The sequence below is a fragment of the Chrysemys picta genome, chromosome 2 (assembly GCF_011386835.1).
Source record: "Chrysemys picta bellii isolate R12L10 chromosome 2, ASM1138683v2, whole genome shotgun sequence".
Taxonomy (NCBI): domain Eukaryota; kingdom Metazoa; phylum Chordata; order Testudines; family Emydidae; genus Chrysemys; species Chrysemys picta.
In genome coordinates, this window is record NC_088792.1 from 210,031,036 (window position 1) to 210,057,090 (window position 26,055).

Genomic DNA, 26,055 nt, shown 5'->3' on the forward strand with positions numbered 1-26,055 from the left:
AATTTTGTTATGTGCACCAATATAAAGGTGACGTGTCTCACATCATCTCCATATTGGTTCACATAACAAAATTCATTCCGCACATGGACGTAAAAAATTAGAGGGAAAGCTGGTCGCAACCCCATTTTAATGGGGTTGCCAGGGCTGGCTTAGACTTGCTGGGGCCTGGGGCCAGAGCCGAAGCCCAAGCCCCACCACCCAGGGCCAAAGCCTAAGGGCTTCAGCCCTGGGTGGCGGGGCTCAGGTTGCAGGCTCCCTGCTGGGGCTGAAGCCCTTGGGCTTTGGCTTTGGCCTGCCCGCCCGCCCAGGGCAGAGGGGATCAGGCTTTGGCTTTGGCCACCCCACCCTGTGCGGCGGGGATTGGGCTTTGGCTCAGGGTACAGGCCTCCTGGGGTTGTGTAGTAATATTTGTTGTCAGAAGGGGGTCACGGTGCAATGACGTTTGAGAACCCCCAGGCCTAGATAAATATTGACATAAAATGGGTGTAGAAGTGTTCTCTCCTCATACGCTCTCTAGATGATGATAATGGGTTGGAGAAGCAACTTTTTCTCCAGATTGATTTATCCAAGCATGTAGCTATGCTCCTGTCAGCCAGAAAATTGCGCTGCTTGTACCTCACGTAAAATTAGAACTGTAATCTCCATATTGATGACACTGACACCCAAATGCCTCAGCAGCTTTAGATACAAGTTAACAGAATGGGTGACACAATATATGCACAAACTAGAATGAGTAATACACATAAGCAAATGACTCGGCTTGATGTACAGTATGATTACAAAAAATTGTTTTCAGAATATGCACAAGGTTGTAATGCTGACTTAAGCCTGATTGTGAGGTGGTTATTTTTTTTAGTGGGCAGGTTGGCTCTCGAAGTCCTTCTATGATCAGCAATGACTCAGAAACTTTAGAAGAATGTATGGTGTGTTCAGACATGAAGAGAGATACGTTATTTGGCCCATGTGGACATATTGCTACCTGTTCCCTCTGCTCACCACGGGTCAAGAAATGCCTCATTTGTAAAGAGCAAGTTCAGTCCAGAACAAAGGTACTTAACACAATTTTTAATATTCCCATTTTATTCTTCCTGCAGTTGTGATTTTTTTGTGAAAAGAAGAGCCTGACTGTACTGACAAACTACACTGTCTCAGCTGCCATGGTTTCTCTCACGTCTAGTTTGTCAGTGGTTAGAGCAGAGTGCAGCATTTATCTGATATCGCACATTGCAAACGACAGAGGGCTAATGAGGACAGAAACAAGAATTGTCTGTCTTAGGCAAATGGCTGCAACTTTATTATAAGGATTCCGAAAGGTAGCAATGTTAAGGGTGGAGCAACAGCCTCCCAAACTAGTCAGCAGTCTTCCACTTTTTCAGTGCTCAAATTCAGAGAATCCTAAAACATCCAGGCCTACCAAGAATGTCTTGTACCATGGCCCCAACTCCATGCAGACCACTGCCTGAGGCATCCATCAGGCTTCATACAAATGCCTTAGCCTCCATGTAAATCCAACCTCCTTTTCCAGCAAAGTGTGGCTTACACTATATTTACATTAAAGGTGCATGACTTCTGTGGTGCTGGGAGCACCAACCAAATCTCCCCCCATCCCCCTCCTAATTTTCTCTTTGTTGAGAGAAATGTAGCCCAGGGTACCAGGATCAGCCACCAGATGTGTAGTCCTGTGAATTGAAGACAAAACAGTTATATTATGTGCTTGTGCAGTTACTTCAAGATCCAAAGGTGCCTGCACAGTGCAAACCATGCAGTTGCTTCAAAGCCCAGGTGTGCCACCGACAGCTGTAACTATTACCCCCCCCCTTAGTATGACATATAGCAAACTACCTCATGCATACAGAGTGTCAAACTGATAACACATGCCACTAGTAAGCCTGAAGGGCGGGGAGGGGAGGGGAACAGGGAGGCTGGGAGGGGCTTTAAAATGGTGGCGAGTGGTTCAGAAAAGCTTACTTCTACCTCCTGCTGTCTCTGTGGGTGCCCTTCCCCATCACCCAGACAACCCCACCATTTGCCACACTGGGAGTAGATCAAAGGAGGTCAGTGATTAGCTGGTGACCATCGTAGCCCAGACTCTACTCTCTGGCTCCCACTCTGAAATCAGGACTGGCCCTCTTCTCTGACAGAGCAAGTCATTTTTTATTATATAGATATTTTTCATAGTTTAGATTATAATTTAGTTCTACTAAACCAGTTTCTCAAACTGGTCTGCAGAGAGATGGTGCTGTCTTTTTGTTTCCAGTTGCTGACTTGTGTTACGAAAGCAAAAAGTACACCAGTTACTTTACTTTTCTGCATAAGTAGTTCCTCTAGTTGTCACAAGGATGTTGTATGAATGGGAGGTGTGGTGGTCCGGGCATTCATGAATCAGTAGATGGGTGGTCCGTGTGATCATTTCTCTAAGATGTGGTCCACCCTTGGGAAAAATTGAGAAACCCTCAACACATTGTTGGATTACAGCAGAAAGTCCTTCTAAACTAATTGAGCACTGTACAGCCAAGAAAAATACATGTGTGTACCAGCCTGGTGGTCTTATTCTCCTAGCTGGTGTGTTTTATAATTCCTAGATAACCAGTACTGCAAAGAGCGTAAATATTGCCAGCAAGGACTTCTGGATACAGATATGGTAATCTCCCATTTAAATTTTCTTAGCTAACATGGCACTAAGCAGAGCTTGTTAAATTCCCTTTGCCCTGCTAAGTGGTGGAAGTAAGCAAATAGATATAAATGGAATAGATACAAAAAGGAGAGGAATCTTTCCCATGTTACTCCTTACTGTTCTTCTCTGCAGATTGAAGAATGCGTGGTGTGTTCAGACAAGAAAGCAGCAGTACTCTTCCAGCCTTGTGGTCACATGTGTGCTTGTGAGAGTAAGTAGCCTTGGCAGGTAATACCTTTCAAAATGATTGTGCAACAAAAGATGTCTGTTAAAAATAGTCACTAAAAATTCTTTTAAAATGTTGACTTAATTGTAGGCTATTCGAGTAAATTGACTTCGGTTTGGTAATCAGAGCTTTGACGGTACTTGGAATGCAATAAAACCACCTGCCTGTAATAAAGTTTAATTATTTGGAAGACAAATAACAGAACTGTAGCTGTTTAACTAGAAAATTGAAAGAGCAGATTTATTTCACCTACTTGCATTATTTTATTCTGACTGGGTTGTGGTAGTCTGAGAGTTCTATTATACATTTCTGTAAATAAATTAGCATTACATTTTTTTGAGATCTTTAGAACTCGTGATTCTTTTGTGAGGGCATCTAGCGGTGTAAATATAATTAAACTTTAGTTGGTATAGCAACCAAACAATTTTTTAAAAGACATTTATGACTAAATCTTCCATTAACATACAAAGGTTCCAGCAAGAGCTGTTTTTCTCCCAAAGACTTAGAATGGAGCATGTTTGCAAAGAGAATCTGCTGCAACACAGATCACTCTGTTTGATGTGAGTGTATGGTACAGCAACTGATGAGGATATAGAAAACACTTAAGGAGCCTCCAGAAACTGTCCCTTCTTTGTTTAAGATTGTTAAGGGTAAGATGAGGATGTAGTGATCATTTTGTCACCAGAACTTTCAAGAATTTCTGGGACATCTTGCTGAGGCTTTGCTGATGGTCAGTAGCCTATAGAACAGGGGCAGGCAAGCTTTTTGGCTTGAGGGCTGCATTGGGTTTCTGAAATTGTATGGAGGGCCGGTTAGGGGAGGCTGTGCCTCCCCAAACAGTCAGGCCTGGCCCGGCCCCCGCCACCTATCCAACCCCTCCTGCTTCTCACCCCCTGACGGCCCCCTGGGACTCCTGTCCCATCCAACCCCTCCTGTTCCCTGTCCCCTGACAGCCCCTGGAACCCCCGCCTCTGACTGCCCCCCGCCACCTCATCCAACCCCTCCTCTCATTCCTGACTGCCCCCCCATCCCCGGGATCCCTGCCCCATCCAATCAACCCTTCTCCCTGACTGCCCCCGGAACCCCTGCCCCTGACTGCTCCCCGCCACCCTATCCAACCCCCCCTCCTTCCTGATTGCCCCCTGGGGAGCCTCCCCCATTCAACCCCCCTGTTCCCCATCCTCTGACTGCCCCGCCCCCTGACCACCACCCTGAACTCCCCTGTCTTCTATCCAACTCCCCCGCTCCCTCCCCCTTACCGAACTGCCTGGAGCACCAGAGGCTGACGGCGTTACAGCCGCGCTGCCTAGAGCAGCAGGACAGGCAGCCGCGCCGCCCGGCTGGAGCCAGCCCACGCCACCATGCAGCACAGAGCACCGGGTCAGGCCGTGGCTCTGCAGCTGCGCTGCCTGGCAAGAGCTCGCAGCGCCGCCACCCAGAGCATTGCACCGGCGATGGGGCGAGCTGAGGCTGTGGGGAAGGGGGAACAGCAGGGGAGGGGCCGGGGGCTAGCCTCCCGGGGCAGGAGCTTAGGGGCCAAGCAGGAGGGTCCTGCAGGCCAGATGTGGCCCGCGGGCCGTAGTTTGCCCACCTCTGCTATAGAATATTGATTTGTTGACCTTATGGAGGTACATAAGAGAGGGAAGGTAGTCCTCCCCATAAACAAGAGCTTAATTGATCGTGCTATGGAAATCTGGCATTATCTCTACTTCTTTGCTGTGACTCAGGTCTGATATATTCACTACCTTCGCAGCCATCCAGCTCCAGACTCTTTTCATTGTGTGCAGTGGAGAGAGCATGGGTGGGGGAAGAGAGCTTTTCGGTTAATTCCCCAGGAGGTGGATAGCAAGAAGATAAATTACCATGGTGAAAGGTGTGATCATTGAAGTGCATGTTGCCAATATCTACTTCGTAATAGGAAGTGAAGCTTCTAAACATGGAAAGGTTTTTTCAGATTATTTCCTGTCGCATTTGAGGAAGGAACGTCAGTCTGCTGAGTGAGAGGGTTAATGTGTGCCCCAGCACTCACTGAGAACTGTTTACAACTCTTACATTGGGTCCCAATACAGTGTTGCTGCAATCATGTGACATCGTTCTCTTCTCATAGAATTCCAGTCTTTCTCCCGTAATGCAAGCAAAAGATATAGATTTACCCTTCGAAGGATTTGATCTTTTTTGTAGTAATTCCTGACACCCATTTGCCCATTGGATGTAAGTGAAACAAAGGATATTTTTGGATAGTGAGAGAAAGTAGGTGTTCTCCCATTCATACACTTTCTTTGGTATAGCTTTTAAAAAAGGTTAATTGGAAAATAGAAAAAATATTCCAGTACTGTTAATAAGGTACTAAAGCAACTGAATTAAAAAATAAAAGCTGCTAGTCTGTCCTTAATTCTCACCATGGTTATCGAAGATGATCTCAGAAATGTGCATGATCTTGCATTTAAATTCTGCAGTACCATTGTAAAATAGAGTTAATTAATGATGAAGTGGTATTTATTCCAAATTGTGGATTTCTTGCCCTTGAAAGAGTAAGTTTGCTTGCAGAAAAAAAACTATTCTTTCGAAATACACTAAAATAAAAAAAGACAAACAATGTGGCTTTTTGAAGGTCACATTCAGTGTATTGTTTATGGATTCTTTGGGTCCTAACTAGCTTTTGAATAGGGTTTGTGCTTATTTTTACATTATTTTTTGCAAACACAGCCATTGGTGGTGTAATTACACTACATAAAATGACAATGTGTATTTGTGGATAGAATGAAACGAACTGGATAGAATCACAGAAGCAAGAATAAAGAGACTAGCAGGCTACTGAGTGTAAATTACCTCTACTTTTACCAGACTGTGCAAGCCTGATGAAGAAGTGTGTGCAGTGCCGGGCAGTGGTTGAGCGGAGAGTGCCTTTCATTTTGTGTTGCGGAGGGAAAGGTACAGAAGATACCACTGATGACATTTGTGAGTGTTTTTCTTTTTTCTCTAATACTTCCATTCTCCTTTCATTGAAAAAAGGGGGTTGACTATATATCCCTCACATCATCCGTTTGAAGGAAAGTTTTAAAGAAAGTAGTTTTGTGTCAGCCTTCCATCTACTGTTTGTCACTCAACATATGGGATAGTGGTAGATGCTGTTGTAGCATAGACCATGTCTGAAAAGGGCTGTTTCAATATCCAAGAAGCATGATACCAGAAGCTGAAACATCATAACTGTGTATATATGTCAGTGATGATTTGAACCCTTCTCGTTAATTTCCAGAACTTCGTGGCCATATATCTATGTGACACGTGGAACAAAGTCTAAGAATTGCCAGTTAATATAATTGAAATACATAAATAAACATATGCACATGGCCCCATACGAATTACAAATGTTAGCTTGACTTCTTGGCCTCTTTGACTAATCAGAGGAGCCCCAGAAGAAGTGGGAAATAGAACATTTTGTCTAGGATAAAGCTGGCCAAATAATTTGTGATATCAGAATTATTCAGTGAGTTCTGCCTTTTTCTGTTTGACTAGTTCTTAAACAGTTTATAATTTTCTTGAATTTATTAAATTATTCTGAGAGTTATTTCAAGTTACGTGAATAATTTTTTGTAGTGTGTGTCTGTGTGTGGTTCATTGTATGCATTCAGTACTTGAAATTTGAGCTGTTGGTTAATTTAAATTGGAATAGCTACATGATATATTTGATCTCTGATGGGATGAACATAACTCAGAATCGCATTTCCAATAGGAACATTCAAGTTTAAAAATTCAAAATTTGCCTTTTGAAACTTTCCACTTTAAACTTGCTGTTTCTGTCAGTAAACTTGTTCCTGAACATTCACAAAGTGAACATGAAATAAGTGGAAACACAGCCAAACCAAGTTTGTTCAACAATTTGGATAAATATTTGCATGATATTTTTAGCAGTATTGATTCAATCCCAGTCTTTAATTACCAAACAATGCAGCAATATGGATAACTTGAAGTGTTTACACTGTTTTTTTGCCAAAGAATTTTCACCAGTGGAGCATCACTGGTGGGTAGCAACCATGAAGGCATTCATGTAGACAGGGCTCCAGGTAGCTGCTAGCATTTTAACAGTCACAGTGAGGGAAATATTTGTCAAAAACTGATGTAGTTATAGCTTCCCAGTAAATTCTTTTAGTTCAGGAATGGAATTCTAGTGAGTCATAATAAATATAATTTGATTATCAAAATATATTTGCTAGAAGTAATGCTTCAATAATTCAGATAAATGGAAATAGTATTTTTGTGATTAGCGGACAAAAGTATAATTGTTCTTTGTAAGTGCTGCATAACATGTTCTAGGCTTTTAATATTACTCTCCTCTGCATTATAGCAAGTGGAAACATTCCAGTTTTACAGAAAGACAAGGACAACACCAATGTCAATGCAGATGTACAGAAGCTGCAGCAGCAGTTACAAGACATAAAGGAACAGGTAAAAGTGCCACATGTTCCTTTATATTGAATACCAAAACAAAATAAGGGAAATATGTTTAAACTCTTCAGTTCTTAATTTTTGATTAGTTAATCAAAGCCATTTTTGTTCTGTGAAGTAAAGATGAGCTCTAGTGTGGCTAAAAAGGTTTTTTGTGACTTATCTGACTTTTTTATACACACAGTGTTCTTAATGAGTAGCCACATTTGATATTTCTATTCTTGGCCTACCTATTTTAGTGTAACTGAATGGGCTTATGTGACCCAAACAATAAATATAGGAATGAAGGGAGGCAATGAATATTAACTCTATCTTTTGACCTCATAAAAATGTACAGTGAAGATTTTTTTTACAGAACTTCATTAAATACGGGCATTTTTCTTCACAAAACTGTATGCACTGAGCTGATGCAGGAGTTGAGCCTGCCTAATCAGTAACAAACCACTTTTGAACCCAAGTTGGCAGTTAGGGCGGGATGTACAGTCCCAATGCATTAGCACACTCAAATGAGAATTATATTTATATATGGCTACAATATGAAATATTGATTGGTGTAAAATATTACATACGTAATTTTTAGATGCAGTAATAAGTAAATTTGTGATTATATAGATTTTAAAATATCTGAAATATAAGGCTTTTTAAATTCTGTGCTTGGAAAAGAAGGAAAATTTATAAAAATCTTGGATAGGTTTAGACTTTCAAAAGATAAATTGAATATGGATGTCTTTGCAAGTGCTTGATCAAGCTAAAATAGTGACCTACAGACAACCCTGATCTTGTTTTTTAAATTATTTAATGTGAAATGATTCAGACAAGCAACTATTTTCTTTACGTCTTCTATAATATGCAAAAGCCTTAAATCTAGGAGCTAATAATTTGTACAGAATAGATTAAATACTTATTAACATGGAGGGCAAACGTTTTGTGTGGTGAATTATTAAATTTGTCCCCTTTCTCTCCCTTTAAAGTCCCTCCCAAAAATTGTTTTTGTTCTTGTCTGCTGGGATCATGCAACATTATCTGTCCTGAACCATTGCCCATGCTACCTTCAGCTATACTGCAATTTTTGGCATGCCAGCTCAAACAGAGCTAGCACATATCTGTATACCTTCGCTGGGAAGCATGCTCAGCTGCAGTGGAGATTTACCTTTAAAGGTGTACTGTCCTACATTTGTCACAGTTGAAATGTTTTGATTAATAAAAGAGACTGATGAGAACTTAATTCACATTTAAATTGTCTTTTTATCTCTTGTGGATTTAGAGTAGTGTATAGTGCTTCAAAGATGGCTGATATCTGAGCTAATCCAGACAGCCCTGTCTGTCTGTCACAGACCTACCTGAAAGTTCAGAGAGAAGGTTTTGAATCACCTAGTTCTGGGCCACATCTGTAAATGCCTTTGAAAATTTGAGACCTGATGTACTGTCAGGTTTGCCTCTGAGGTTAACATCTATCAATAATTGTTACCCTCACCTTGGCAACTGGCTGAGACCCCATTATTGAAAATCTTTATGTTCAACTCAAAGCAGTTTCCAACCTAATCTGTGCCTGTATAAGGACAGGTAGACGAAAACAAACTATAGTTCTTTCTTACCTATAACATTTGAGGCTATTTTGTTGGGTTTCATTTTCTACCTTTCTGGTCAAAAAGTTAAGTGTTTAACAAAAATTATTTTTTACTATTCTCTATTGCCTGGATTTTTGCAGTGCAGTTACTATCCAGTACTCTATTTTTAGGCTGATTTTCAAATATAGTCACTTGACTATTCTCTTTGCCCCTCAACAGGATGTATATGGCTGCTTGTTTTTGACCATCTCTTAATTGACTGCCATGTCAAGTAGTTATTTTGTTGAAATGATTCTGCTTGAAATCTAGCTTGTCTGAAATTCTATTTTGTTTCTCAGGGAACTGGCTGACCTGTCTCATTTGGAACCTTTTAATTTGTCTTCTAGGTGACTTTTCTGTTTACTGTTGTGAGAGGGGTTAATGAGTTGCAGATTCTAGTTAATTGCTATTTTTTATTAAAAAAAACAAAGATTCTTCAGTTGTACCTTAAATATGTGCCTGAAGTTATATCCAGAGTTCCATTTTAAACATTTTTCTTTTTTCTGCTTTAAAGCTGCACTTCTAATATGAAATTCAGTATTTGTGTGTTCTTAAAATTTCTTATTTGTTCTTTTCAGCAGGTATACCTACGTTTCAACTCATGTCTTCAGTGATAATCTAATACATTAGTGCAGCAACCTTTTAAAACCATTTCTGGTGCCAAGCAGAAGCGAGGCCTGATGTCAGCAAAATCCCCACACGATGACTACATCATTCTTCAGGGATTCCCTGAATGTGAACCATCTTTGACTGTGATTGCAGTTCCCTCCACCACATTTCATACGTAATCACCCTCATCTGTCTGTAATAAATACTTTATATATGTTCCTTCACCATACGTATGTCATTTCTTTTTATTTAAAATTAAAGTTATTGTAATGTCACTGTGCACCTGTATCTTGTGCCTGGAAACACTGTTATCAGTAATAAAAAATTGTTATAGGTTCTAATATGGCACCCATATCAGACAAAAACTAAAATATGCTGCTTAAATTGACTTATTTGCAATATCATACCCCAGTGATAATCTCATGTTATTGCCAAGACCTTTCCATACTATCTTAACTCTGTGGATTACAACTGATTAGAACTGACTGGGTGCCTTTATGGTGGTGTTTCAGAAGCAAGAATACATAATATATAAAAAGAAATCAAATACTTTCTCCAGGCACAGAATTTTCATTTGTTTCCCTTCAAAAGATCTCCAGCTAATTTATTCATATAGGGTTGAGGTAATAGACATCAAATTTTGGCACTAAAGCAGGAGGCCAAATTAAAAGTATAGTCAAACTATCTACCATTTGTTTGCTGTTCTTCTTACAAAAAGCAGGGTGTAAGGCACTGATAGTCATGTAACTAGAGTACAGTTGGAGAGCAGGCAGGTAGGTTGATCGTTCTGTGCAAAGTTACTTAAAGCTGCTGCCATGTGAAGGTAAATAAACTAAAACATGTATGACATTGAAAAATGAAACTGGTCTCTACAAATAAATATTCACCGTTTTTATGATAAGCAGGAAGAATCTGGACGATCTGCTCGTGCCTCCATACAATTGAAGAAAGACCTATTGTCTGAGTTTGAGATACCACCAGGGAATTTCTTCTAAATTGTGTGCTGCAATGAAATGAGTAAACAAAATAAAACAAAATTTTTGCTCGCATTGCTTAGGCAGAATACACTTTTACAGTGTCCTACGATGTGCATATACATTTCCAAATTACTCTGTAATATATTGGAGAGAAACAGATTTTTTATTCTAATTGTAAGATATATAGTCAGACCCCAAAGCAAACTATAGGGGTAAAGAACATACAGTGGGGAGGACTTGAATTCTGTTCTTGCAGGATGAGATTAGGGTTTACACCTTGTATCCCTTCTAAAAGGTATACTTTAGGACTATTAAATTATGTACACGCACCCCAGGAAAGCTATTTAATGTTAATAAGTAATTAATGAAGAATTTCCCCATACTTTGGACTTTATGATACTATGAATTATAAGGATGATACTTAATTGTACCAGGTGAGGATTTGGCTTCAGTGAGGAAGGGCGTGATGGACTGATTTACAATCAGTTCCTTGCAGTGCTTTAGTGGAAGATAATTACATAAATTTTGAGTTATTGAAAATCATGAATAGATATGGTGATGCCATACTCGCCCTGACAACATTTGAATATGAAATATGCTTGTTGAGAATGTATAATTTTTTTATATTTGCAAATTCATTCAAAAAGTTCAAGGTCTTATCTGGCAGTGGGTGTGTCTACACTGCAATAAAAAACCTCTGTCATGAATCTCAGAGCTCAGGTCTCAGAGCGCATGAGGCTGGGGCTGCAGGGCTAAAAACTGCAATTAGATGTTTGGGTTTGGGCTGGAACCTGGGCTCTGAGACCTACCAGAGGGTTTCAGAGCCTGGGTTCCAGCCTGAGCCCTACACTGTAATTTTTAGCCCAGCGAGTCTGAATCCACTGACCCGGGCCAGTCATGGCTATGCCACTGGTCTCTTACTGCAGTGTAGATTTAGATACCTTCTGGCAGCTCCTTAGCTATGCTTATTTCACAGAGATTGAAATAAGAGATAATTGGACAAATTCTGATTTTAAACTCTGTGTAAACATGTGGAGGTCATGAGCCATGATAACCAGGACTATACTAAAGAATGTTTGTCCCTGCATTTAATTGATTCCATAGAAGGCCTGCCTAAAATTTTACATTTTATTGTGTGGACACTGCTGTGGATATGTACACCTTGCCCTGGTGTAACACTACTTTGGTAAACCTGCAGTGATTTAAAAAGTAGATCAGAAAAAACAGTGCACAAGTGCAAGGTGATAGTGAAATAAATTTGTATTTATGGGCCACTGTTAATAAGGGTCCAATTATACATGGTTTATAAAGGGTTTACAATATTTTTTCAGTTATAAGCATGTTACAGACATTAGTATGTGTCTCGGGTGGTTATAAGCACACTATAGATGTCAGTTTAAGAATGAGTAGAAACTCCTCAGTAGATATAAGTTGTGGTTATAAGCAACCTGTTGATCTAACAGTCTGTAACAATTGATTATTAAAAATCTATTTATGTATTACCCCTTTATAAACCATTTATAAATGAAACTTCAATGTGATTATGGTGAAGGAACAAACATGTGCCTTGTAGTTGAATTTTTGCATATGATGTAGGTGGAGGACCCTGCAGGCACAGTCAAGGATGGTTCTCTTAAGGGACAAACTTTCACGGTGAACAGTTGTAAGAGATCCTTTTGGGTATTGGTCTCACTTTATGTTTAATAGTAAAAACTGGTTTTAAAGGGTTGCTGTGCGGATCTGAGTTAGGGGTAAAAGGCTCAGATAAGTTGAGCAGCCCTCCATTGAAACATTAAATTTTCATAGATGTTATCTGGATTTCTAAAAAGCAGAACACGTGCAGGATATGGTCCTATGCAAGTAATGATTATTCCTTTACAAGTAACATTGAAAGTACAGAATTAAAGCATATATTGGAATACACCAGTTACTTTTCTTCAGAAAGCTGGTATCTTAAATGTTGTTGGTAAAGCTTCTGAAAATATTGAGTTACTTAGGATTCCAAATCAGTGAGCAAATTACTTCCCAGAGGAAAATTGAAAGTCACTTCACATCAGTGGTGTTTAGCATGTATGTTGGGACTGTTAACTATTTTAAAAAAAGCAAAACCATATTCATACTATTTCTGAGTCCATGAGGTGCTTGGCGGGGGGTAAGATGGAGTGTGTGTGTGAGTGTGTTTGTGTGTGAGAGAGAGAGAGAGAGAGTGGTAGGTAAATGAGTAGGTAGAAATTTGAGGCATGGGTGGTAAATAATTTGTTCATTGAATTACATACACAAATGTCTGTGCTTCATAGATTTCCCTGTTTCCTTAAAATTGTATAAAGGAAACCAAAGGGGGATGCAGCTGAAAATTGCATATTTACTCTGCTATGAACTTAAATGATGCCATCAGATTTGTGTAGAAAGCTACTGTGGGGTTGGTTTTCTTATTTTGTGGAGAAGGAGTTTAAAAAACTCAGTTGTTATTCCTTCATAAAACAAATAATTTATACTGAGGATTAAATGAAATAATGAATTTACTATTTTGTATTTAATGTCAAAAGGCAGGTTATTGTCGTTCTGTGGCTTGGTTTCTCTATCGCAGTGATCTCTGTTCACTCAACAGTTGCATATATTAAATTTTCTACAATTAATAGAATGCATACTTGATACTTTTTTCTCACCATTGCTGTCCACTACCTAACTTGTCAAAATCTTTTACAGACCATGTGCCCTGTTTGTTTGGATCGTCTGAAGAATATGATCTTTCTCTGTGGCCATGGAACATGTCAGCTTTGTGGAGACCGAATGAGTGAATGCCCTATATGCCGCAAGGCTATAGAACGAAGAATCCTTTTGTATTAAACAATAAAACAAGTGTCTTCTGTTAGCTTATCAAATTGTCAGTACATTTTAGTCATCAAATCTCTGTAAGTTTGAAAGGCACTTGAAGGTTCTAATGAAAACATTTCTAATACTGCAGTGCATATGTGCTACATTGTAATTGCTTAAAGACTAAACACATCAGAAAAGAAAACAGTATTTGAACAGTCAACTTTTAGTTGTACTATCAAGAGATAGCTAAGATAAGGCTAAATTAATAAAGCAGTCTTTTCCCCTCACCCCCTTAAAGCACCAAGTGTAAAGGGACAATCATGATTTTCTGTTTTGATATCTTTAAAGTTTTTATATGTACGTATGGACTTTAATATCAGCCATCAAGTGATGTAGATTTTGTACTGCCAGTTGCTTTCAAATATTTATTTTTTTTAGCTCAAGTTTGACACCTCTTCAGCATATACTCAATTGTCAAATGACAGAAAGTTATGCCTCATAGTACTATTGTCTTGAAAGTTACAGTAATTTAAAATCAGCACAATATATCCAAGTAGTATTCGGTACCATACAGTTCCTATAAGATGACATCAAAATATAACCACATGGATAACTTTGACTGTAATGTGCCCTATATGCTCAGTGTGGATTTAGAGGAGAATGTCAGTGGAAAGAAACACAAATTTGTTTTAGGAATGTTATGCCCCCAAAACTGTACGTCAGTCTGACAAGATCAAATTAAACTAAATAAGGAACTTCTTAATCCTGTCGACAAAAAAAAACCCAACTAATATATAGAATTGTGAGAGGAGAATTCTTTACAAGGTATTTGAAAAATAAAGTGTAGATCAGTTACCAATTTCACACCTAAAGAGTGTAGTTGATTAAAATATTTGGGGAACAAGTGTATAACCAGAAAGTAGGGAAATTATGGGTCTCATGATCTAAGGAAACTGGGTGGTATATTTTTCCTTTGAATTTTGTAGAAAGCAGCTGTTCTTTAAATCCTCTTTTCTGTTGTGGACTGTGCATTTTTTACATAAATCAGTGTGGTCTATTAAGCCAGTCTTGCAGAAGAATTATCAACAGGAAAGGAGGTAAACTATATATTGCCCATTCATCTCAATGGGGTATTAATTTCAGAGCCCAGCAGAGACCATTTAATAGCTAATATTAAGCAAGACAGTGATGATAAGTCTGTGGGTTTCCTGACACATGGATATGCTACTTGAAACTGGTTGTTGGAGTTAGCTAGGATTTGTATTGAACTTATAGATACTCTTGGCTTTTTGACTACTACCAGCAGCTCTAAAACATAAGTAAGAGCACAATCCAAATGTTCTTCGGGATTTGGTGGTGGGACCATAGTCGGGATTTCAGGAAAGGAGTTAAATTCAAAGCTCTTACAGCCAAATGATGGCATATAAAAGCAATTGAGTGAGCAGTTACCTGAATTACTGATTGAGTAGAATACGAAATCAGTGCTTGCTGTCTTTTAGCCCTGATTTGGACAATTTCTTTCAAGGATTGTGAAATACACAATGGATTCAGTTAGGTGCCTTACTTGCAGATAACACTGGTCTCCTTCATTTAACTCCTGTTACACGTAGCAGGGACATGAAAGTGGGAATTGGTCTGGGGAGGATCAAGATGAGAATGAAGTGATTCATAGTCTGCATTCTTCACTTGGAAAATCACATGCTTACACAATGCACAGTCTTCTGAAGTTTGTGATAAGCTTGTATTGATTTTTGGAATTCTGCAGACTTCAGCCAAAATCTCAGAAGAAATTACCAATGCTTTTTAAGTATGGATCATGCAGTTAGAACACCTGTATGGTAGAAGGAAACTCTACAGTGGTTTCTTAGAAAATCAATACATAATGCATTAGCTGACAAAACAATCTATGCCCCAAAATTTCTGCTCCAACAGGTAAATGTTCCTTGCTCTTTTTAACTCTGTTTTGAACAATCCAATCCAGTATTCTTTGTTCTGATGTTCCAGCAGTCATATATATATACCATATATCTCACTCTGTGTTTGGTCATTTACATAGCTTTCGGCTTTGCTTGGTGCTTTGAGTCCCTATTCTGAAATAGGCAGATCCCAGTAGCTTCTATATAAAATCTTTGGTTGTTAGTAAATCTCATCCTCAGTTTAGCAGTCCCACAACTGGTTTAATTGCTTTAGCTCTAGGAATTTTATATACTTTTGGAGTTGCAGCCTGGTTAGCTGAGGTTTTTGAATTCCAGTCTGAGAGAATTGGGAGAATTCTTACATTCTGTGTTCTTGTGTAATCAGAATAATTCTGGTATGATTTTCCCATGTTTTTGGGGAAATTATTTGGTAGCCCATTCCGCATCCAGCCCATTCTGCAGATTTTTCCTTGCTTGACATAAGGGTCACCTGGCTTCTGTGGTTGGTGTTGCACAGTAGGACCCTTTGGCTTCATGTCCCCCTGTCAATCGTTCTCCAAAAGAACTGGTTCTCTCTAATATGGCATGACATTGGACCCCTCGCTATGAATTTCATTCTCTCGGATCAGGTCTGTGACGTGGTTTTCTTTAATCCAGGGCAGACACATTTTTGAGCATTCAGCTTTGGAACAAGCCAATGGTAAGATCCTATTTTTTCATGCAATTTTCAGCTGTTTAAATAGTCTGAATTAAATCTTGACTCTACTAAAGTCAGTGGGTGTTCATTTCAATGGGACCAGGATTTCACCCTCTATCATGTCTTATCATGTCTGATCTTTTCAGGTTGTCTGAATTAATTTGATCAAATGTTACCATCTGATGATGCAACCAATACTTGAACCAAATTTTACAGGGCATTAAGTATTTTCCTAAAGGACTAAATCAAGGCATCCAGGGTAGCAATGCTGAGCGTACTTCATCTGTGAGGAGCACAGATGTCAGGTGATAGAGGAGTTCAGTCAGAGGCCAGGTGTGCCTGTGATAGAGGAGTTCAGTTCACTGTTTGCTTTATATTTTTCAACAGTTCCTCAGCTACAAAACTATAGCTGCTGTAAGATAGCCATAGATTGTGTGTGTGTACACGCACACGCACGCTGCTCCAAGACCTTTCCACACCATGGTCCCTGGTTTGTCCCCATCAACACATACAGACATTATACATTTCTTTTTTTGTATTCAACTTGGTTGAGCAGTGTTGCATGCATGATTCCATGTCAAAAATGTAACGGTATTATCACAAATTCAAGCCAAATAGTTTAATTAGACAACTACTTTTTAAATTAAGTAATTAAGCAGTTTAACTTTGTAGCGCTTATTGTTTAAGGTGCTAGTATTGGCATTTTGTTTACAGGTGAGAGTTTTATCCCAATTGACATTATGAAGTCAGATCTAGTACTTTCAAAATGATTTGTAATTGATTTTAAGAAATGTTTGCCAAAACATTGTAGCATATGTAAATAGATCTTTAGACTTGTACACTATCTCTTCAGATTGTAATGTATGTTAAAGCTAAAGATTTAGGTAGCTTTGAAGAAACCAGCTGTATCAGACCATATTTATACAGTATATTCACGTCACTTAGCAACAGTATGTCTGCAGCCTGATATTGTCTGAAAGGCTTGCATATTTCTATTGGATACCTTTGTTTTAAAACGGGGCGGAGGGGGGATAATAGGTTCAGAAGATAGGTGGGGATCATAGCAAGTAGGGAAAGATGAGCATGGGTCAGTGTATGTCTGTGAGTGAATCACTGTACAGATTTTACTGAAACAGGGAACAAATACTTGATAAAGAATCAGTAAATAGACAATTAGATGTAATATACATTTTTGAGAATTGCAGATATCACTTTTGTTATTCTTAGAACAATTCCCCAATATTAAAAGTTGTTTGGGAATGGAATTGGTTGGAGGAGCTTCTTCAATGACTTATTTCTTGACATACAGTCAAGAAGATAGCTACATTATAGTTTATTATTTGGGTGCAAAGTATGCTCAAAAGTTTGCTTGAACATCTTTCCTTTCTGTTTGGTAATCAGTAAGATTAAATTAGAGATGGCTGCTATACACAATAGTATTGTAAAGGAACTATGAATAGACCTTAATTTTAAATTTGAGGGGTCTGTACAGTAAGCTAGATAGTTTAAAGATGTCAGAACTTAATCACTTAACTTTCCAGCTATTTTTTCCGCCCAATAATGTACCATGACTTTTCAGGCCCATTACTTAAAGATATTCAATATCTCCTGCTCTACATTCAAGGCATTTGGCACTTTGCAGGATTTGAGTCACAGCTATGTGCTTTCCTTTTTTTGTTAAAATACTAGTTAAGTAGTTCTAGATTAGTTTAGGACAAATTCCCATTTAAGAAAAAATGGGTACCAAAAAAAAAAATTAAACTGGAAAGGTAATAAACACAAGTTACTTTGTAAATGTGAAAATTCCTTCAAAAACTAGTTTAACTATAAACTTGAGCCAAATTGGAATCTAGAAAAGTTTTGAGTGCCTTGTTAACATAGTCTTAAAAATGTTTTCAATCTAGTTCTACAGACTTGTGAAACTAGCTTTTTAAAAAGAATCTGATTTGATCTTGCCTTTATGTTGTGATAAGAATATTCACTGATACTGTGTAGATATTATCTAGAGATGGAGTTTTACTAAGGTATGCCTATTTATTTATAGCAGTATTACTTACAATTTGTGGCTAGTGTAAACACTAAATTGTTTGAGAAAGTTGCTTTGAGTTATTCGATCTCTCTGAGCTTTTCAACAATATTGCAAATGTAAAAAGTTACATTTTGCTCTGTTAATAGTTGCTGGTGAATTGTGTAGAGCCTGGACCATAACTTGTGTTGAATAGATCACAGACGGAAGTTCTTACAGACCACTACAATGTTACTTTTAGTAACTCTGCCTTTTTTCTGTCCAAGTGTTCAGTTCTACAGTAATTGCTCTTTACCTTTGGAAAGGAGCGGGAGTTTTCTTAAACACTACAATTTAGTTTTGATACATCAGTTTTGGTGCCTGACTAGGTGTGACATTAAGGATTATTGCTGACTGTATAAATGATGTACAGGAGGAATGTATCATTCCCCATAGTACTGTACATTCCTGTTTCCCTTCCCTAAGTTGCTGGAATTCATATACTATTTTCCTTTTACAATACAGAATGTGTTTTGTTCACAGAGTAAAATACTGTTGTCTATAAAGTTTTATTGTGTGCCATTATTATAGCTATAGTTGTAGTAAGTATGAAAGTTCTGACTCAGGGCTTTTTAACAACTTAAACACATTCATAAATGTTCTTCAGTGCATCTTGGAGAATATTAGAGGTTTAATGGTTGTGTAGTGCCTTGATAGAACAATTGAATTGGCAGCAGCCATAGATCCTTTACAGAATAGACGTACATATGAATCTACAAACTGGGTTTGTGCAGCATAAATGTATATGTAGCATATGTGTTGCATTTACACCATTTATTTGTCTTTCTGTTAAAGGAAAGTTAGCAGATTTAACTTTTGTTATGCTTTTGGTAAGTCTTGTTTATGATAACTACACCAATAGAGCAATTGTGATAGGAGCCTGAGGACGGTATTCCAAATCAGACAAATAGCATTTGGGAGAGAAGGTGGGTAGAAAATTCTACATAATGACATTTTTAGTATAAAAGGAGAATCATTTTATAGACCAACTTCTAGCAAAAATTAGCTTCTATTTACTGATTCGGACCTAGCAAATCTTTTTATAAACAAGAAGTCTGCATGGCATTTCATAGTTATGAAAGTGTAAGTCTTACTCTGGGCTTCTAGAAAGTATTTTCTTTGTCCCACGTTTAGTTATGGGTGCAACTTACTCTGTAGTAGAAAATGGGTTTTACTGAACCACAACAACATTTTTTGCTTTTATTAGAAAATCAACTTTGTATTTTTGGTAAATTGTAGATTTGACATGACTGTTGACTGGATTAAATTCAAGTTGCGTGTGAATGTAGTTGATTTCTGTACTGCAAATAGCTTTACATAATTGAATTGATTAAAACTGCTTAGCAAGGCCTAAGCTTTTCAAAACAAATGCTAATGTACCGTATTGTTAATAAAACTTATTATATAATGAGTCGCATTCTGACTTTTTTTTAAATAAGCTTTGACTTAAACTTATTGCACTGAACTAACATCTATTAGAGGTTGTTAGAGGTTATTAGAAAGGGAGAGGCAGCTCATTTCTGTTCATTTAAATTACAGCTTTCTTTAAAATCAGAAATCGTAATGGCATTAGATCCCAACAAAGAGTTAAAAATGTAAAATACTTTGAGAATGTAATCTGAGCAAATGTTTGGTATCTTTTCTGGGCTTTAGAATTTCACATCCTAAAGAAGGCTAGGCACTATGGCTCTATAATAGGAAGAAAGCTCCTTGTCCAAACTTTGTGTTTTAAAGAACCAGAATTGTTTAAATATACCATTGAACAGTGCATTTACAGCAACATGAAAAACATTGAGTGACTGAAATTGACTTGGAACCCACTAGAATAACATATTCAAATAAGTAACTATTTGGTTTGGTATATCTTATCCTGAGTTTCTTTAGCATGTGCCATATACATGAGAAATAAAAGGCTTGATCATGTTCTTCATATTTTAAATCTGTGTGTAAGTGCAAATTTGTGTAGATCTTCACACACTTACTGCACAGAGGTAGTAGAATTTGCATATGTTCTCCCATTTGATTATCATAAATGAGCTTGCACAGTTTTAGCACTTTTAAGGGTCATCACATTCATACTCCTGCCAATTGATCAACTCAGACCTATGCCCATGTTATAGACCTGCCTATATAATGCAGACACTCCTGGCTATATCAAATTTCTGGAAGTTTATGAGAGGCTACCGGGTATTTTGGGAGGTAAATAATGAGACGAACTCCTTCATGGTGGTTGCTTCCAGCTGACAAGTTAGCAAAAATGGAGGGTTGATCTTGGTGGACTTTCAATAACATTTTATCCCTGTTTAAAATGTATACAGCGTTTACAGTGGTCATTGCATCGTGTTCTTCATGAAGGTTGAAATAGGATCCGCATCAGCAACATAGTTTCTCCCTCTGATTCACAGGCAAGCATAGTTCCCCTTTCTGACTCTGGGAAGCTATTCATTGAGGTATACCAAAGCCATATTAGAAAATAAACAAAACAAAACCCTAGGTAATTAGCAACCAAAAACCAGTTTAGTGGCAGTTAAAGTTGTGACAGTACATACCCGTGCACTCAAAACCTTAAAAGAATGGAAATCGGGGAAAAGATTTGTGCATTCCTTTCCACCTTTGTATTAGCGGACCACTGTGACAATCTGATCAGTTGTCCTTGTAGCCAAAATGGTCAAGAGTTTCTCAGCTGCTGAGGTGAAAATGACCAATGAAACCTTGCAAAAGGCTATTCTGGTATCCTGTGAGATCAATCTGGAAGGTGCTCCATCCACAAAGAGACTAGTCAGAGGGGTGAAATATTGGAACGGCCTTCCGAGGGAAACGGTGGGGGCGAGGGACTTGTCTGGCTTTAAGATTAAGTTAGATAAGTTTATGGAGGGAATGGTTTAATGGTAAAACATAGTTGTCAAGGAAAACCAAGCAATGGTAGGTAAATAGCATAATGGCTAAAAGGGGACAGGATGGAGACTCTTGCCTATATGCTCGGGGTCTTACTGATCGCCATATTTGGGGTCGGGAAGGAATTTTCCTCCAGGGCAGATTGGCTGAGCCTCTGGAGGTTTTTCGCCTTCCTCCGCAGCATGGGGCAGGGATCTCTAGCAGGAGGGTCTCTGCCGATTGAGGTCACTAATAACAGGATTGGGGACTTCAGCAGCAGAGTCCAGGGAAGGGGCGGGGATGGTTTTATGGCCTGCAGCGTGCAGGGGGTCAGACCAGATGATCATAGTGGTCCCTTCTGACCTTAAAGTCTATGAGTCTATGAGTCTATGAGGTCCCTTTGGGATTTGTCATGACAATTCACCCTTATATTGGGTACAACACTGTTGATAACACATTCCAGAAGGTTTTTGCTGCCAACAGATACAAAAAGCAATATGTATCTCAAATTTGCACTCTAATGGAGAACTTTGACAGTGACCTCAGGAGTGTCATAGAGTATGTGACAGTCAGATGTACTAAACTGTTGATATAACTGATATAAAAGCATGTGAGGTCACTGTTAAAGTTTTGTATTAGAATGGAAGATGTGGTACATATTTTGGTATCTGTTGGGGATGAAGGGTTTTTTAAAATCTTTTTGAGAAAAAGATCATAGTCACTCAGTTTACAGTCATACCTGGGCATAAACTGAAAGATCTTACTTAAAAGCAAGAATCAACAGGTTCTGAAGAATACATGGGTGTGTGTGTGTGGGGGGGGGGGGAGAATCTTGTCATCACACTCTGTTCAAGCCAATGAGGTAGCTTAGACTTGGGGATTCTTGTATGTTCTAAGAATAAAGCATCTTTGTAGTTTTGCTAATGTTAAAAGATTTTTGGCTGAGATTTTCAAAGCTGTGTAGGGGATTTAGATACAGTATGTGTCCAAAGGTCCCAAGTGGCTTTGAAAAAGTCTTTAATCCTAAATTTGTTTTTAATTTTTAGAAAAGCAATTTTTTTTAGTTCTGAAACCACTGTCATTTACTTAAATGTTTTACGGTACTTTAAAAATCAAGAGCAAAATACTAGCTGAGAAAGTAACAGTTCAGAATTGCTACAAAAAATGTCACTGTTCTACCATTGCATACTTAATGCAACTACTTCTTATAGTGATGTGAATTCATTTAAACTTAATTTGCTGCTCCTGTCATAACCAGATCAGTGTGACATTTAATTTGTGCTAATCTATCCAAGACTGGGAAAATCCACTTACGAGGATGTACCATCTCCTTGGACATCACAGCATTGTGTGCGGAAATTGCCTGTTTTGGCGGATTTCCTTTTGTAATAAAAGCCCGATATTCTGCAAGAGATGACAGTCAACTTGAATTAAAACCTGAACCTGTTTTCTAGGTGAAAATTGCACACATTTTGGACTGTACTAATGTGTTTCTGCCACCAGGGGTCAGTAACACCGCTCCACTGTGACAAGAACCTTAGATCTTTGTGTCATAATCACAAAGCAAACAAAGTATAAGGATAATGATGATTGCATTAATATGGGCGGACTGGACCTTCACTTGTCCCATTCTCCAAGCTGGAGCAAGTATAATTAACTTATTTGCTGACTAGTAAGCAGCCATAGTCTATCCTCTGACTCCCATGTGACATGCACATTGCTACTATTGATTAGGGCAAAGTTCCAATGGAGTGTTTACCTTTAGCTGTAGCTTTAAAATATTCATTTAGTCTTGCAGATTTGTTTTCAGAAGCAAGAAGTTGTAGCAGATAAGATTAAAATGAGACTGTCCAGTGGATAGGAGAAGGGAACACTTGATTTCTGCTTCTCCTGCATTAGTGTCCTATACGTCCCAGAGTATCCCAAAACTTCATAGAGGCCTAGACTTGATTAATATTTCCCTCTACCCCTCTAACTCTATAGTGACACTGCTAATGGTTAAACATGCTTTGAACCATATCAGCCTAGTCAGTGGAAGGTACTGTCCAAATTCTCAATTTCTCTTTGGGCGTGAAAGGCCCCTGGAAACAGTTGTTTCAAGTGAATGCTTTTATCATTTGCACCACTCTACCCCGTAGAAAGAGGTCAAGCAGACCAGACGACAAGGCTAGCAGGAGAATTTCCCAAAATTTACACCAAAATCATTTCTCAAAAAGGTGCGTGAGTCTGTTTAATCGTGAGAGTTTTTCAGTTTGGTACAGACATCCACTTGAGATTCTTCCTTGTGTGCAGTGAGTTGAGAGAGGGCCTCCGTATCTTGAGAACTCTGGGAGCTGCAGCATTTTCTTTTTTCTTCCTCGCCTTCTCTCCATCCTCCCATTTCAGTTCTTCTAAACTCCTTCTCCAGACTCCTCAATTTCTGTCTCCTTCTGTCAACCTGTTCACAGTGGGTAGCATAACCTTTCACTCCTTCCCTCTCAAAGTCATTTCCTTGCATCTTCAGCTTCCAGCTGCCTCAAAGTGTGACTGACCAGGTTTCTTGGTATAGGGGAGAGTAGGACCCTCTTTCTACACATTAGTTCACTCTAAAACTGCATATAGTAAAATGTGAAATTTCTGAATTGCATATAGTGAAATTTCTCTGCCACTATAAACTCATTCTACCTTGTTAGTCCCCCGAGAACATGACGATTGTCATCGCCTCCTCCATCTCAATGGCAGTGGTATGGAGAAGAGAAGTTAACCCTGCCCCGTGAGGGAGGGCTAAACCTAGATCCCATTGAGTCTTGCTACAGCTGCTCCCAGAGGGACATGAAGAGGATCAGGTAGGAATGACTGGCTTTCCATAGGCTGGCTGCAGTTCCCATTTCCCACTGTACCTCTTCTTATAACAGGTTTCAGAGTAGCAGCCGTGTTAGTCTGTATCCGCAAAAAGAAGAACAGGAGTACTTGTGGCACTAACAAATTTTTATAACAACATTCTCTTGGTGATAACCTGAGGAACTTTACTATGAAAGGGTTGCATTGTATAGAAGTGAATTCTGGCCCCAGTACTGCAAACGTTACTTACATGAGTAGTTCTTAGAGTAATCCCATTTAGTTCAATGGGACTATTCATGTGAGCAAGCATTGTTTGCATGGGTAAGGGTGGTGGGATTTGGCCTCTACCCCTCTCACAGTGTAGTGTGCTGGCTCTTTGTATGGAAGTACATTTGAAACTGCTTTCCCTGTAATACTCTCCCCACTAAGCTTTCATAATCCTTACAATGTCAATGATTGTAAGGTGTTTTGTGATAGTCTGTATGAAAGCTGTATAAAATAAATAGTAATTATACTGTGTGCATTTCCTAATGTGCATGCTAAACTGTGTGCTGGCTCCTTGGCACAATAAAACCATCACTCTTCCCTTTCTCTCACCTCTCCGTGGTGTGACAACTAAAATAAAAACATCTCTGATCCATTTGCCTATTTAGACAATGTGCTGTTCCAAGCACAAAGGGCTTGGCTAAGTGTTGCTAGCACCGCCTTGCACTGGTTGGAACTATCCACTCTACAGAACTAATGAAAAGTATTCCCACACGGAATTTGCCCAGTCCATTGCACAGGAAACTGAAGTACTTGTTCCATATTACTCTTGGTTCAGTCCAGTGATTGATTCTCTTACGGCTGATGTGTTCTGAGAAGCTAGGCTCGCACACTGTTCCAGCCAGGTGGAATGGCAGCTGGGGAAGAGGATGCTGTTCTTGTCTTCTCTGTATACTAAGGGTCTACTGTAATGAGCACTGGCTCATGTGGACGGAGGGAAGCTAATTGTAACATTTTTGCGTAACTCTTTGGATGTCTGATAGTGAATTTTTTCTTTTTTTTTCAAGATGTATTAACTATTTTCTCTCTTCTCATTTCTTCTCCAAGATCCAAAATTAGATGGGGCTACTATAAGGTGGGTGCATAACTGGCTGGATAACCGTACTCAGAGAGGCGTTATTAATGGTTCCCAATCCTGCTGGAAAGGCATAACGAGTGGGGTTCTGCAGCGGTCTGTTTTGGGACCGGCTCTGTTCAATATCTTCATTAACGACTTAGATATTGGCATAGAAAGTACGCTTATTAAGTTTGCAGATGATACCAAACTGGGAGGGATTGCAACTGCTTTGGAGGACAGGGTCATAATTCAAAATGATCTGGACAAACTGGAGAAATGGTCTGAGTTAAACAGGATGAAGTTTAACAAAGACAAATGCAAAGTGCTCCACTTAGAAAGAAAAAATCAGTTTCACACATACAGAATGGGAAGAGACTGTCTAGGAAGGAGTACGGCAGAAAGGGATCTAGGGGTTATAGTGGACCACAAGCTAAATATGAGTCAACAGTGTGATGCTGTTGCAAAAAAAGCAAACATGATTCTGGGATGTATTAACAGGTGTGTTGTGAGCAAGACACGAGAAGTCATTCTTCCGCTCTACTCTGCTCTGGTTAGGCCTCAGCTGGAGTATTGTGTCCAGTTCTGGGTACCGCATTTCAAGAAAGATGTGGAGAAATTGGAAAGGGTCCAGAGAAGAGCAACAAGAATGATTAAAGGTCTTGAGAACATGACCTATGAAGGAAGGCTGAAGGAATTGGGTTTGTTTGGAAAAGAGAAGACTGAGAGGGGACATGATAGCAGTTTTCAGGTATGTAAAAGGGTGTCATAAGGAGGAGGGAGAAAACTTGTTCACCTTAGCCTCTAAGGATAGAACAAGAAGCAATGGGCTTAAACTGCAGCAAGGGAGGTCTAGGTTGGACATTAGGAAAAAGTTCCTAACTGTCAGGGTGGTTAAACACTGGAATAAATTTCCTAGGGAGGTTGTGGAATCTCCATCTCTGGAGATATTTAAGAGTAGGTTAGATAAATGTCTATCAGGGATGGTCTAGACAGTATTTGGTCCTGCCATGCGGGCAGGGGACTGGACTCGATGACCTCTCGAGGTCCCTTCCAGTCCTAGAATCTATGAATCTATGAATCCAGAGATGGACATTGTTCAGGCTAGGGGCAAGGGGGAAGAGATCTGCCATATCATGTTCTCCCCACCACAGACCACCTATTGGCTGTGATCCCTCTGGGGTTTATATAGGTCCTCTTGGGAGATTGAGGGAGAGAAATGGTAGCT

The 26,055-nt window shown here is 39.1% G+C and overlaps 1 protein-coding gene and 1 long non-coding RNA gene across 6 annotated transcripts in view; one reads left to right on the forward strand and one right to left on the reverse strand.

The window, feature by feature from the left end:
* Nucleotides 1-19,442, forward strand: part of MIB1 (MIB E3 ubiquitin protein ligase 1) — a 127,100-nt gene extending 107,658 nt beyond the window's left edge. The window contains exons 17-22 of one of the 4 annotated variants that reach the window (XR_006175525.2): nucleotides 857-1,049; nucleotides 2,807-2,885; nucleotides 5,745-5,858; nucleotides 7,246-7,346; nucleotides 9,532-9,737; nucleotides 13,246-13,421. Coding sequence is in view for 2 of the 4 variants with exons in the window: in XM_008178664.4 (XP_008176886.1) it covers nucleotides 857-1,049; nucleotides 2,807-2,885; nucleotides 5,745-5,858; nucleotides 7,246-7,346; nucleotides 13,243-13,386 (631 nt within the window). In the remaining 2 variants the exon portion in view is untranslated. Of the gene's footprint in view, nucleotides 1-856; nucleotides 1,050-2,806; nucleotides 2,886-5,744; nucleotides 5,859-7,245; nucleotides 7,347-9,531; nucleotides 9,738-13,242 lie in introns of all 4 variants that reach the window. The other 3 variants (XR_006175526.2, XM_008178664.4, XM_005309482.5) reach the window with 3 other exon arrangements.
* LOC135981041 (uncharacterized) overlaps nucleotides 1,633-26,055 on the reverse strand; it is a 30,859-nt gene continuing 6,436 nt past the window's right edge. The window contains exons 2-3 of one of the 2 annotated variants that reach the window (XR_010598014.1): nucleotides 2,304-2,431; nucleotides 1,633-1,679 (exon numbers count right to left, since the gene is read on the reverse strand). This is a non-coding gene — a long non-coding RNA (uncharacterized LOC135981041). Of the gene's footprint in view, nucleotides 1,680-2,303; nucleotides 3,809-26,055 lie in introns of those variants that run through there. The other variant, XR_010598013.1, reaches the window with a different exon arrangement.